Here is a 14239-nt window from a genome sequence, read left to right as displayed (position 1 = left end):
AAATAAAGACTTTAAATGACACACTGGACCAAATGGACTTCACAGACATATTCAGAACCTTCCATCCCAAAGCAACAGAATTCACATTCTTCTCTAGTGCCCATGGAACATTCTCCAGAATAGTTCACATCCTAAGCCACAAATCAGGTTTCAATCAGTACCAAAAGATTGGGATCATTCCCTGCCTATTTTCAGACCACAATGCTTTGAAACTAGAACTCAATCACAAGGGGAAAGTCGGAAAAAACTCAAATACATGGAGGCTGAAGAGCATCCTACTAAAGAATGAATGGGTCAACCAGGAAATTAAAGAAGAATTAAAAAAATTCATGGAAACCAATGAAAATGAAAACACAACTATTCAAAATCTTTGGGATGCAGCAAAGGCAGCCCTAAGAGGAAAGTATATAGCAATACAAGCCTTTCTCAAGAAACAAGAAAGGTCTCAAGTACACAACCTAACCCTACACCTAAAGGAGCTGGAGAAAGAACAGCAAATAAAGCCTAAACCCAGCAGGAGAAGAGAAATCATAAAGATCAGAGCAGAAATCAATGAAATAGAAACTAAAAGAACAGTAGAACAGATCAACGAAACTAGGAGCTGGTTCTTTGAAAGAATTAACAAGATTGATAAACCCCTGGCCAGACTTATCAAAAAGAAAAGAGAAATGACCCAAATCAACAAAATCATGAATGAAAGAGGAGAGATCACAACCAACACCAAAGAAATACAAACAGTTATAAGAACATATTATGAGCAACTCTATGCCAGCAAATTAGATAATCTGGAAGAAATGGATGCATTCCTAGAGATGTATCAACTACCAGAACTGAACCAGGAAGAAATAGAAAACCTGAACAGACCCATAACCACTAAGGAAATTGAAGCAGTCATCAAAAATCTCCCAACAAACAAAAGCCCAGGGCCAGATGGCTTCCCAGGGGAATTCTATCAAACATTTAAAGAAGAATTAATACCTACTCTTCTGAAACTGTTCCAAAAAGTAGAAATGGAAGGAAAACCTCCAAACTCATTTTATGAGGCCACCATTACCTTGATCCCCAAACCAGACAAAGACCCCATCAAAAAGGAGAATTACAGACCAATATCCTTGATGAACCTGGCTGCAAAAATTCTCACCGAAATACTAGCCAATAGGATCCAACAGTACATTAAAAGGATTATTCACCACGACCAAGTGGGATTTATCTCTGGGCTGCAAGGTTGGTTCAACATCCACAAATCAATCAGTGTGTTACAATACATTAATAAAAGAAAGAACAAGAATCATATGATCCTCTCAATAGATGCAGAAAAAGCATTTGCCAAAGTACAGCATCCTTTCTTGATCAAAACTCTTCAGAGTATAGGGATAGAGGGTACATACCTCAATATCATAAAAGCCATCTATGAAAAACACACAGTGAATATCATTCTCAATGGGGAAAAACTGAGAGCTTTCCCCCTAAGGTCAGGAACACAGCAGGGATGTCCACTATCACCACTGCTATTCAACATAGTATTAGAAGTCCTAGCCACAGCAATCAGACAACAAAAAGAAATCAAAGGCATCCGAATCGGCAAAGAAGAAGTCAAACTCTCACTCTTTGCAGATGATATGATGCTTTATGTGGAAAATCCAAAAGACTCCATCCCAAAACTGCTAGAACTCATACAGGAATTCAGTAAAGTGGCAGGATATAAAATCAATGCACAGAAATCAGTGGCATTCCTATACACCAACAACAAGACAGAAGAAAGAGAAATGAAGGAGTCAATCCCATTTACAATTGCACCCAAAACCATAAGATACCTAGGAATAAATCTAACCAAAGAGGCAAAGGATCTGTACTGAGAAAACTATAAAATACTCATGAAAGAAATTGAGGAAGACACAAAGAAATGGAAAAACGTTCCATGCTCATGGATTGGAAGAACAAATATTGTGAAGATGTCAATGCTACCTAGAGCAATCTACACATTCAATGCAATCCCCATCAAAATACCATCCACTTTTTTTAAAGAAATGGAGCAGATAATCCTAAAATTTGTATGGAACCAGAAAAGACCCCGAATAGCCAGAGGAATTTTGAAAAAAAAAAAAAAGCAAAGCTGGTGGCATCACAATTCCAGACTTCAAGCTCTATTACAAGCTGTCATCATCAAGACAGTATGGTACTGGCACAAAAACAGACACATAGATCAATGGAACAGAATAGAGAGCCCAGAAATGGACCCTCAACTCTATGGTCAACTAATCATCGACAAAGCAGGAAAGAATGTCCAGTGGCAAAAAGACAGTCTCTTCAACAAATGGTGTTGGGAAAATTGGACAGCCACATGCAGAAGAATGAAACTGGACCCCATTTCCTTACACCACACACAAAAATAGACTCAAAATGGATGAAAGACCTCAATGTGAGACAGGAGTCCATCAAAATCCTAAAGGAGAACACAGGCAGCAGCCTCTTCGACCTCAGCCGCAGCAGCTTCTTCCTAGAAACATGGCCAAAGGCAAGGGAAGCAAGGGCAAAAATGAACTATTGGGACTTCATCAAGATAAAAAGCTTTTGCACAGCAAAAGAAATAGTCAACAAAACCAAAAGACAACCGACAGAATGGGAGAAGGTATTTGCAAATGACATATCAGATAAAGAGTTAGTATCCAAAATCTATAAAGAACTTATCAAACTCAACACCCAAAGAACAAAGAATCCAATCAAGAAATGGGCAGAAGACATGAACAGACATTTTTCCAAAGAAGACATCCAAACGGCCAACAGACACATGAAAAAGTGTTCAATATCGCTCGGCATCAGGGGAATCCAAATCAAAACCTCAATGAGATACCACCTCACACCAGTCAGAATGGCTAAAATTAACAAGTCAGGAAATGACAGATGTTGGCGGGGATGCGGAGAAAGGGGAACCCTCCTACACTGTTGGTGGGAATGCAAGCTGGTGCAGCCACTCTGGAAAACAGTATGGAGGTTCCTCAAAAAGTTGAAAATAGAGCTACCCTATGATCCAGCAATTGCACTACTGGGTATTTACCCCAAAGATACAAAAGTAGGGACCCGAAAGGCTACGTGCACCCCAATGTTTATAGCAGCAATGTCCACAATAGCCAAACTGTGGAAAGAGCCAAGATGTCCATCGACAGGTGAATGGATAAAGAAGATGTGGTGTATATATATACAATGGAATATTATGCAGCCATCAAAAGGAATGAGATCTTGCCATTTGCAACGACGTGGATGGAACTGGAGGGTATTATGCTGAGCGAAATAAGTCAAACAGAGAAAGACATGTATCATATGACCTCACTGATAAGAGGAATTCTTAATCTCAGGAAACAAACTGAGGGTTGCTGGAGTGGGGGGTGGGGTGGGAGGGATGGGGTGACTGGGTGATGGACACTGGGGAGGGTATGTGTTCTGGTAAGCGCTGTGAATTGTGCAAGACTGTTGAATCTCAGATCTGTACCTCTGAAACAAATAATGCAATATATGTTAAGAAAGAAAAAAAGAAGAAGAATGTAGCAGGAGGGGAAGAATGAAGGGGGGGAAATCGGAGGGGGAGAAGAACCATGAGAGACGATGGACTCTGAAAAACAAACTGAGGGTTCTAGAGGGGAGGGGGTTGGGAGGATGGGTTAGCCTGGTGATGGGTATTGAGGAGGGCACGTTCTGCATGGAGCACTGGGTGTTATGCACAAACAATGAATCATGGAACACTATATCTAAAACTAATGATGTAATGTATGGGGATTAACATAACAATAAAAAAATTAAAAAAAGAAAGAAAGAAAAGAAACTGGACCATTTCCTTACACCACACACAAAAATAGATTCAAAATGGATGAAAGACCTAAATGTGAGACAGGAGTCCATCAAAATCCTAAAGGAGAACACAGGCAGCAACCTCTTCGACCTCAGCCGCAGCAGCTTCTTCCTAGAAACATGGCCAAAGGCAAGGGAAGCAAGGGCAAAAATGAACTATTGGGACTTCATCAAGATAAAAAGCTTTTGCACAGCAAAAGAAACAGTCAACAAAACCAAAAGACAACCGACAGAATGGGAGAAGGTGTTTGCAAATGACATATCAGATAAAGGGTTAGTATCCAAAATCTATAAAGAACTTATCAAACTCAACACCCAAAGAACAAAGAATCCAATCAAGAAATGGGCAGAAGACATGAACAGACATTTTTCCAAAGAAGACATCCAAATGGCCAACAGACACATGAAAAAGTGCTCAAAATCGCTCGGCATCAGGGAAATCCAAATCAAAACCTCAATGAGATACCACCTCACACCAGTCAGAATGGCTAAAATTAACATGTCAGGAAATGACAGATTTTGGCGGGGATGCGGAGAAAGGGGAACCCTCCTACACTGTTGGTGGGAATGCAAGCTGGTGCAGCCACTCTGGAAAACAGTATGGAGGTTCCTCAAAAAGTTGAAAATAGAGCTACCATATGATCCAGCAATTGCACTACTGGGTATTTACCCCAAAGATACAAATGTAGGGATCTAAAGGGGTACGTGCACCCCGATGTTTATAGCAGCATGTCCACAATAGCAAAACTGTGGAAAGAGCCAAGATGTCCAATGACAGATGAATGGATAAAGAAGATGTGGTGTATATATAGAATGTTATGGAATGGAATATTATGCAGCCATCAAAAGGAATGAGATCTTGCCATTTGCAATGACGTGGATGGAACTGGAGGGTATTATGCTGAGCGAAATAAGTCAATCAGAGAAAGACATGTATCATATGACCTTACTGATATGAGGAATTTTTAATCTCAGGAAACAAACTGAGGGTTGCTGGAGTGGTAGAGGGTGGGATGGATGGGGTGGCTGCATGATAGACATTGGGGAAGGGTATGTGCTGTTGTGTAAGACTGTTGAATCACAGATCTGTACCTCTGAAACAAATAATACGTTATATGTTAAAAAAAAAAAAAGAAGAAATAGCAGGAAGGGAAGAATGAAGGGGGGGAAGTCGGAGGGGGAGACGAACCATGAGAGATTATGGACTCTGAGAAGCAACCTGAGGGTCCTAGAGGGGAGAGGGGTGCGGGGATGGGTTAGCCTGGTGATGGGTATTAAAGAGGGCACGTACTGCATGGAGCACTGGGTGTTATATGCGAACAATGAATCATGGAACACTACATCAAAGACTAATGATGTAATGTATGGCAATTAACATAACATAAAAAGAAGTAAAAAAAAACAAAAACAAAAAATAAATAAAAATAAAAACAAATATTTTTATAAAGAGTAAACACAGAGAGCTTTCAAACATGGTCTATCTGTACCCAAAGTACTATGCTGAGATGTTTTTAATTTCATCCTCAGGTTTGAACTACATAACCATACCACAGTAATCCTCTGTTTTCGGTACAGTTGTGCTGATGTTTGGAGTTGGTGGCTTAGCCATATTGGATATTATTCAGAATATTAAGTTACAGAAGTGTAAAACATTTCAGTTGGCTTTTTTTAAAATGTTTGAGTAAAATGCTGTAATTCTAACAAATAGCTTCAAATAACTCACTTTTTAAAAATGCAGATGTAGAAACAACATCTGTTATTTAGAAGTTAAGACATTGTGGCTCAGAAATGAGATCAAGCTGTCTTATTTACTTGTGGCTCTACTATTTTGTTCATCCAGGAATCATTTATCATTGCAGCTCAGAGAGCTTGTTTCAGTATGTGTTCTGTATTTATAGGAAAATAATTTCACTGAGTCAGCAGCAGAATGACATTATTAGCACAAAGTTACTTTTTTTCATCCTGGTATGGACTTTCACTGACTCACTTCCATACTGTTCTGCCATCTACCTCATGAGCACTGATGCACATTTTGTAATTGGGATCCAGGGCACAGTCTCTGACTAGTGTGGAAACTGAACTTACGTGCTTGTTTGGGGAACGGAGTTTACAACCCTGGCCCTATTTAAACCAATTCCGTAAACACTGGTGTTGTGATGGAAAATAAACATTGAAGTAAAATCATATGAAAAATGGCTAGAAAGATATGTATTATCCTGCTCAGGATTAGAGTTGAAAATAATAGGAAAGTCTGATTAAGTTGTTCCATACAATAAGGATTTTTAAAAAAATCTTATGTAACACCAAATCCATAGGTAGGGGGTTGTCGTCCTGTCACGTTAAGCCTCCAGGTGGGCTGCTAGCAGACATGTCCTCCTTACACCAAGTACTAGCAGTTCAAGCAGCTTTTACTCCTAAATCTTTCCATGGGCCATCCTGGCTTCATTCAGGGGTGGGAGGTGTGGCCCGGGGAAGAAGAGAGTGGATGCTGTGTAGGTCACAGCAGGCTTGTCACACACCCTGAACTCAGATAGAGGGGTCGCATTTGGGGAGCAGACTGGGCTTGGGAGTGGCAATTCAGGTCCTTTTTTAAAAAAATATATTTAACATTATTTGTCAGCAGACACAAAGTAGCAACATGGACAAAAAATCAAAGCTCATACATCTGCAGTGAGGAATAACCAACTGATTAATGACTTGTGAGCAATTAAAGTAGTATTTAAGGTTGGTGAGGACAAGAAAACTGTGCACACCCTGAAATCTTACAGTCTTACAAAAATACCTGAGGGGCACCTGGGTGGCTCAGTCAGTTAAGTGTCTGCCTTCAGCTCAGGTCATGATCTCAGGGTCCTGGGATCAAGCCCTGTGTGAGGCTCCTCGCTCAGCTGGGAGTCTGCTTCTCCCTCTGCCCCTCCCCCGCCTTGGGGTCTCACACTCTCTCCTCTCAAATAATAAATCTTTAAAAAAAAACCTGAAAAAGATTTTACCGAATTTTACAGTAATTCTAAAATTTAAGTGACATTTCCAATAACGAGTTGTGAAGCATAAAGAAACATTTCTAACCTACTGAAATAAAAAAATCAACCATCGATGCAAGAGGAATAACCAAATTATCTTTTTCTTCTCTCCAACAAAATTGATATTATAAAGTTATTAGAATATGATGGGGTAATCAAAGAGGTCTCCAAAGTAGAAGGGGAAAGGAGATTTTTCAGTCAGGCATTAATGAAAACAGTATGCTAATTTTCTGGATTTTGAGAAGTATTAGGTATTTGTCATTTTTAAAAATTTATAACTTGTTAACATTTCTTTTTTCATCCATCTTTCATGAGGAGCATGACAGAAAATGCCTAGCAGGTTCTATTTTTTTCATATTAAGACTGGGAAATAAATAGGACAAAATGGTCACGACTGTGCCTTGTGGGGTGGTCAGAATGTGAGTTTAAATTGTTATTTTTTGTGGGTTTCTGGGTTTTCTTAAATTGCTTTTAAAAATATCTGTTTAGGGGCACCTGGGTGGCTCAGTCTGTTAAGTGTCTGCCTTCAGGTCAGGTCACGATCCCAGGGTCCTGGGATCGAGCCCCGCATCGGGCTCCCTGCTCCGTGGGAAGCCTGCTTCTCCCTCTCCCACTCCCCCTGCTTGTGTTCCCTCTCTCGCTGTGTCTCTCTATCAAATAAATAAAATCTTTTTAAAAAAACTTTCTTTCTATAACACATTGCTATAAAGAGAGTACGTAAGAGCAGGAGTCAGAGGCAGATGAGGGCTCTACCAAAACTCTCGAACTTACTAATTGTGTGACTGCCCCAGATACCCTCCTTGACGTGAGCCTGAGTTTTATTTGTAGAATGTGACTCAAGTCACCAGTCCTTCCTGATACCTAGGTTTTGTACAAGGATGAAAATAAGAAGTAAAAGGCTTTATAAGTTATAATTAATAAGCATAGTATTATTTATTCCATTCACATTCATAATTTTAGAAACTTTTTGTAGGAAAGGATGAATCTAGTATATATTTTCACCAAGTGGTAGAACTAGTGATTCACTTTATGAACTTGTATTTTCTTCCATTCTACATGGTTATTTTTGCTCTGAATCACTCAGCTATTTATTCTCCATTTTATTGATTCGAAATACGTCTTTGGTAGAGCCAAAGTATACTTTCAGTAATTTTGAGGTAACAGCTGTATCCAGAAACATAATGATAATCCTATAGTCATATGTATCTTGTACTTTTTGTCTCCTTTCAGGTCAACGGTGATATTCCCCCTCGGTTAAAAAAAAGTGCTCATGAAATCATCCTGGACTTCATCAGATCAAGACCCCCTTTAAATCCGGTATGTGATCTGAGTGTTCCCCTTGGTTGGAGGTCACATAGCAATGTGCTGTCCTGTAGGACGTGGTCTCTGGAACTCAGCTCTTGAGGTAGTTTTTACACCGATCTTTTATTCTCAGAATGATGAAGCCTAACTGTAAGTTATACTCTCCAGTCACAGAAAAAGTACTTAACATTATTCAATACAAAGCTGTCTTAAGATGATTTAACTCAAAACAACCTGAGTTATGGTGCAGTTTAGTAGCCACATGTCCCTAAGCAAATTAATCAGCCTCTCTCAGCCTTTATTTCTTCAACTATAGAAAGAAGATAACAAGAGTAATCTAAGAAGGTTGTGATGATTTACTCAGAAATGTTACTTTTAAAAACAGTAATAGTAATAGATAAAGTATAGGTTACATTTCAGTTGATTGCCTATCATGGTAGCATACTGTGAACATAATTATAACTTCAGCAAAACTGACTCCTTACAATTGGTTGAGCACATATGACTAAGTTACTGTGAAATCCAGTAATCTCCCTATTGCTTAAAGTAGTCCTTTGTCAGTGTTGCAATCAATGAAATACAATTTCATAATACTGTACTATAGGAATGGACTTCAGTAAGAATTATTTAAAGACAACCACTGAAGTCTATAGCCATTACTTTTTTTCCCCCCAAGGTCTCAGCCAGAAAACTGAAACCCACTCCACCACGGCCACGGAGCCTCCATGAAAGAATATTAGAAGAAATCAAAGCAGAAAGAAAGCTGCGGCCCGTCTCACCAGAGGAGATTAGACGCAGCAGATTAGGTGAGTCAGCTGCTAACTGCACTGCTGGTCTAGCCTCAGCCACTTGAACCAGTGTCTCTGTACCACCAGCCCAGCGAAAAGTAGTGGCATAATGGTGCGAAGTAAAAACAGTGTTTGTTCCTCTCTCTCTGTCTCTCTCTCTGTCACACACACACACACTCGAAGTTTATACTTAAAATTCACAGAATAGGAAATTCTTTCCCCATATGATACAGAACTACATGAGAGCGTCATGGCTTAGTGGGAATTGCTCTGCCATTCTCTAGACTGTGGTTTTAGGAGAGTCCCTTTACCTTTCTGAGTGTTGATTTCTTCTTTGGCAGAAGGGGGATAAAAATTCCTCTGCACTTTAATTATGGCTTTTATGTAAGAATTAAATAGGATTGTGGTCAAAATACTTCATAAGTTGTAATACATATACATAGCTATTATGTTTTAGAAATATGATATATAGTTTTACTTCACGTTTCTGTTGTCTTAATTATGGGTTTAAAGATAAACAATATTATGTGATGAAAGCAGTGATTGTTATCTGATATCACTTAACTTATTCCCAAGCTTCCTTTATATTTATTTAATGTTTTTTAATGTGTACTATAAATACACATTGATTTTGATTTATAGCAAGACCATATTATAAAATGTTTGTAAACATTTTTGTTTATACAGCTCTCCACTTATTTGTAAGATTAAAGATGCCCAAAGGATTCAGAGAAATTTCCTTTAGGAAAATAGATGATAGTGGCATCTGAACAGGAAAGGAACCACACACTCCTAGTTTTCTCCTCTGATATCTTTTCCTGCCTCTTTTAGACTCTGCTTGGTCCTTTAGATTTCTATCCTGGGCTCACCTCTCTCTGAGCAACTGTACCCTTTTCCATGGTTTTTGTTCTGGCTCCTAAAGCTCCCAATCTCTCTGAGCTCACTCACACCCGTTCATCCAGCTGTCTGCTAGCTAGGGCCTACAGCAGGACAGGAGAACCCATCTGTTTTCTCCCAAACCATCTTCTCCTGTTTCCCCATCTCAGTGTGCTCAATGCAGAACCTCTGTGTCGTCTCTGACTTCTACCTAACAGCCAAGCCCTGTTGATGTTTCTTATTCTAGATCTTCTTAGTTTCCCCCCAAACCTATCCTAACCCAGCCTGTCATCTTCTCTTGTCTAGTTTATCACATCAGCTTTGACTGCTGTCCCTACGTCCAGCCTGGAATTCTTCAGTCATGTCATGTTGGTATCCTTTTGTTAGACTCTCAGCCCTTCTTTTACCTTGTGACCTTCTTGCCAGCAGGGCCCACGTCCTTCTTGTTCATTGTTGTAGAAGTGCTCCCATAGGTGCTGCAGTAATTGAATGTACCTTCCAGTTACAAAGCTACTGAGTGAGTAAAGGTTGTATCAATTTATACCTGTCTAATTTTTATGGCAGCAGGTGTTGTCTCTTAAAAATAATGTTTAAAGCATGCCAAGTGACAAATCCATATAAGCATTTGTATAATAATGAACTAAAACATAGAAGCCATGTGCACCAAGAGTTAGTATCCTGAGAGTCCTTGAATGGGGCTGACGAGAGTCTGTGAATCCCCTGAAATATAAAAAATGTGTGCTTATTTCACAAAGTGTATGTATGTGAATTTTTCTGGAGAGAAGTCCATAGCTTTCCTCGGTTTCCTAAAGAGTACACAGCCTCAAAGAGTAAGAACCACTGTGGAAAAATAAGGAAGTGGTATTATGGGATGCTAGCTTAAGACTGGATTTTTTTAAATTGGTATACCTTGAAAAGAAACAATGGGGGTAAAAGAAAAGATTTCAACAAAACTATGAGGCAAAACAAATATATTACCATGAGAAAAGTAAGCTTTCACGATTTACAGGAGTACAGAGTAATTAGGCTGAGGGATTGTCAGCTTCAGTGGAAGTACCAATAGAATAGAGAAAGGAACAAGATAGGCATAATGTTCTTGTACAATGTGGATGATATTTGACATATAGTTCCTTCACTTTTCTAATGGTTTTTGAACCTTTACTTTCTATTAAAAACCATGTCACTCCTGGGGTGCAGAGATAGCAGGAAGGGAAGACTGAAGGGGGGGAAATCGGAGGGGGAGACGAACCATGAGAGACTAATGACTCTGACAAACTGAGGGTTCTAGAGGGGAGGGGGGTGAGGGGATGGGTTAGCCTGGTGATGGGTATTAAAGAGGACACGTTCTGCATGGAGCACTGGGTGTTATACACAAACAATGAATCATGGAACACTACATCAGAAACTAATGATGTAATGTATGGTGATTAACAAAATAATAAAAAATGTAAAAAAAAAAAATAATAATGCCTGCCTGCAGATGCTTACAGAAGAATGACTCCGGAGTGTTGTGTTCATGCTGCAAGACCCATTACCAGCAGCCAATCAGAAGGCATTAGTGAGGCCATCTGAGGGAGACACTAGCAGTCCTTCTAAGTGTCAAGGGGACACCCTCATTGCTTGAAAGGGTCATTGTAAGCCTTTGTCACATACGTATTCTTCTATTTCATTTTAAACAAATTAGATGCTAAATATCAGGAAACCTACTTTAGAATAATTAAATATCAGGGGTGCCTGGGTGGCTCAGTCTGTTAAGTGACCGACTCTTGGTCCTGATCTCATGGCTCCTAGGATGGAGCCCCATGTCGGGCTCTGAGCTCAGCACAGGAGTCTACTTGGATATTCTCCCCGTCTGCCCCTTCCCCCACTCGCACGCTGGCACTCTGTCTCTCTCTCATGCTCAAGTAAATAAATAAATCTTTAAAAAAACAATTAAATATCAATTTTATGTTGCGAGCATATCTTACTATTTTATTTTTTATTTTAACCTTATGAATGGTGTTTCACAACCATCAGAATTGACCTGTTACAGAAAGTGATTGTTCATTCTGTGAGAATCTTCTACAATTCTGCTTTCAAACTGATCTTGAATCTTATTGGAAAGTAAGGGATTTGGGTTCATTTCTGAATGAATCGTTGGTTCTTACCATACACTTTTGCTTTGGGGAGTTTGATTAGGATGAGATTGGCAGAATGAACTTGAGGAGACGTTTTCCTAAATATTTTTATAACCTTTTCCCTCCATGTAATTGTAAGCAGAATCTCACTATAGAAAAAATGTGTAAATGTTTAAAGAAGAAATGTTACCCATAATTTCAACATCCAGAAGCATCCACTGTGAATCTACTTGTGCAGTATGAAATGGAGACGAGAACTGTATGCACAGTATTCTGTTCTCTTGTATTGTATGTGATGTGAACATCTTCCCATGTCATTAAATAGGCCCTTGTATCCTGACATATGGCTAAATTTATTTCCCTATTGTTTTTTTTGTTTTTAAAGATTTTATGTATTTATTTGACAGAGAGAAAGCCAGCGAGAGAGGGAACACAAGCAGGGGGAGTGGGAGAGGGAGAAGCAGACTCCCCGCTGAGCAGGGAGCCCGATGCGGGGCTCGATCCCAGGACCCTGGGATCATGACCTGAGCCGAAGGCAGACGCTTAACGACTGAGCCACCCAGGCGCCCCTCCCTATTGTTTGACAGACTCTCCATTTTTTTTTCCTGTCAAGTCTGAAAATACTACTCTTGTGCATCAGTCTTTGTTCATGTCCAGTCATTTTCTTTTTCCTAACATCTCATACTGAATTGAGACTGGGTTTTAAATAGAAATTGTACCTTTAAAAAGCATCTTCTCCATAAACTTCTGAATTGCTGTTATGCTTGATTTCTCTCCTCTTTGTGATATACAGAACTTGGAAAAGATCCAAACCTCATCTTCCAAGAAATAATAGCATCCCTTTCTTACGCAGTAGTCAATCCTATTTCAAAAGATAGATTCATGTATCAGAGAAGAACAGAATGAGAAGATATTAGAGAAGGGTGGCAAGTGCTTTGAGAATACATTGTCTTTTATTTGCTATGTATAATTAGGAAAATCTAGAGTTCATAGTATTTGAATTCAGAAATGCAGGCTTTTTTATGATTCACAGATATTTATTTGAAAACCGCACACTAATGCATATATAAATACTATGATCAGATCAATCAGATTATGGACAGCAGAAACTGGATATTTACTTCTACAAGGGTTAAATGTAATATTCCTTCATAGAAGTCTTAAAAATAATTAATTATAAACAATTACAATTAATAAATGTTTAGATTTTTCTTTAGAAAAGCATTAAAAATTAAATTTATAGCACTTTTGTAAAATCAACGTTTTGAGGTAGAACACTTAATTTCTTCAATGAGTATTAGCTAAATTATGAAATCCTTTTCTGTTTAAAACATAATTTCTGCATCCAGAATATCTTGATTATTGAACTTTAAGTTTCTGCTATGAATTTTTTTTATTAACATATAGTGTATTATTAGTTTCAGAGGTAGAGTTCAGTGATTCATCAATCTTATATAATACCCAGTGCTCATTACATCACATGCCCTCCTTAATGTTCATCACCCGGTTACCCTATTCCTCTACCCCCCCTCCGCTCTAGCAACCTGTTTGTTTCCTATGATTAAGAGTCTTCAATGGTCTGTCTCCCTCTCTGATTTCATCTTGTTTTATTTTTCCCTCCATTCCCCTATGCTCCTTTGTTTTATTTCTTAAATTCCACGTATGAGTGAGATCATATAATTGTCTTTCTCTGATTAACTTACTTCACTCAGCATAATACCCTCTAGTTCCATCCACGTCATTGCAAATGGCAAGATTTCATTTTTTTGTTGGCTAAGTAGTATTCCATTGTATATATGTACCACATCTTTATCCATTCATCTGTCAGTGGACATCTGGACTCTTTCCATAGTTTGGCTATTGTGGACATTGCTTCTATAAACATTGGGGTACAGGTGCCCCTTCGGATCATTACATTTGTACCTTTGGGGTAAATACCTAGCAGTGCAATTGCTGGGTCATAGGGTAGTTCTGTTTTTTAATTTTTTGAGGAACTTCCATACTGTTTTCCAGAGTGGCTGCACCAGTTTGCATCCCCACCAACAGTGCTAAAGTGTTCCCCTTTCTCCACATCCTTGCCAACATCTGTTGTTTTCTGTGTTGTTAACTTTAGCCATTCTGACCAGTGTGAGGTGGTATCTCACTGTGGTTTTGATTTGTATTTCCCTGATGCCGAGTGATGCTGAGCACTTTTTCATGTGTCTATTGGCCATTTGTATGTCTTCTCCAGAGAAATGTCTGTTCATGTCTTCTTCCCATTTCCTGATTGGATTATTTTTAAAAAATATATTTATTT

General features: G+C 38.9%; 1 protein-coding gene across 3 annotated transcripts in view; it reads left to right on the top strand.

Moving 5' to 3' along the window:
• SPIRE1 (spire type actin nucleation factor 1) overlaps positions 1-14239 on the top strand; it is a 208903-nt gene that overhangs the window by 154938 nt on the left and 39726 nt on the right. For all 3 annotated transcript variants that reach the window (XM_036121718.2, XM_036121720.2, XM_036121721.2), the window contains exons 7-8: positions 8091-8177; positions 8839-8968. In XM_036121718.2, the coding sequence (XP_035977611.1) occupies positions 8091-8177; positions 8839-8968 (217 nt within the window). The remainder of the gene's footprint in view (positions 1-8090; positions 8178-8838; positions 8969-14239) is intronic.

Source organism: Halichoerus grypus, chromosome 13 (assembly GCF_964656455.1).
Source record: "Halichoerus grypus chromosome 13, mHalGry1.hap1.1, whole genome shotgun sequence".
Classification (NCBI taxonomy): domain Eukaryota; kingdom Metazoa; phylum Chordata; class Mammalia; order Carnivora; family Phocidae; genus Halichoerus; species Halichoerus grypus.
The sequence above is the reverse complement of the archived record's forward strand: the minus strand, read 5'-3'. Positions and strand labels throughout refer to the sequence as shown.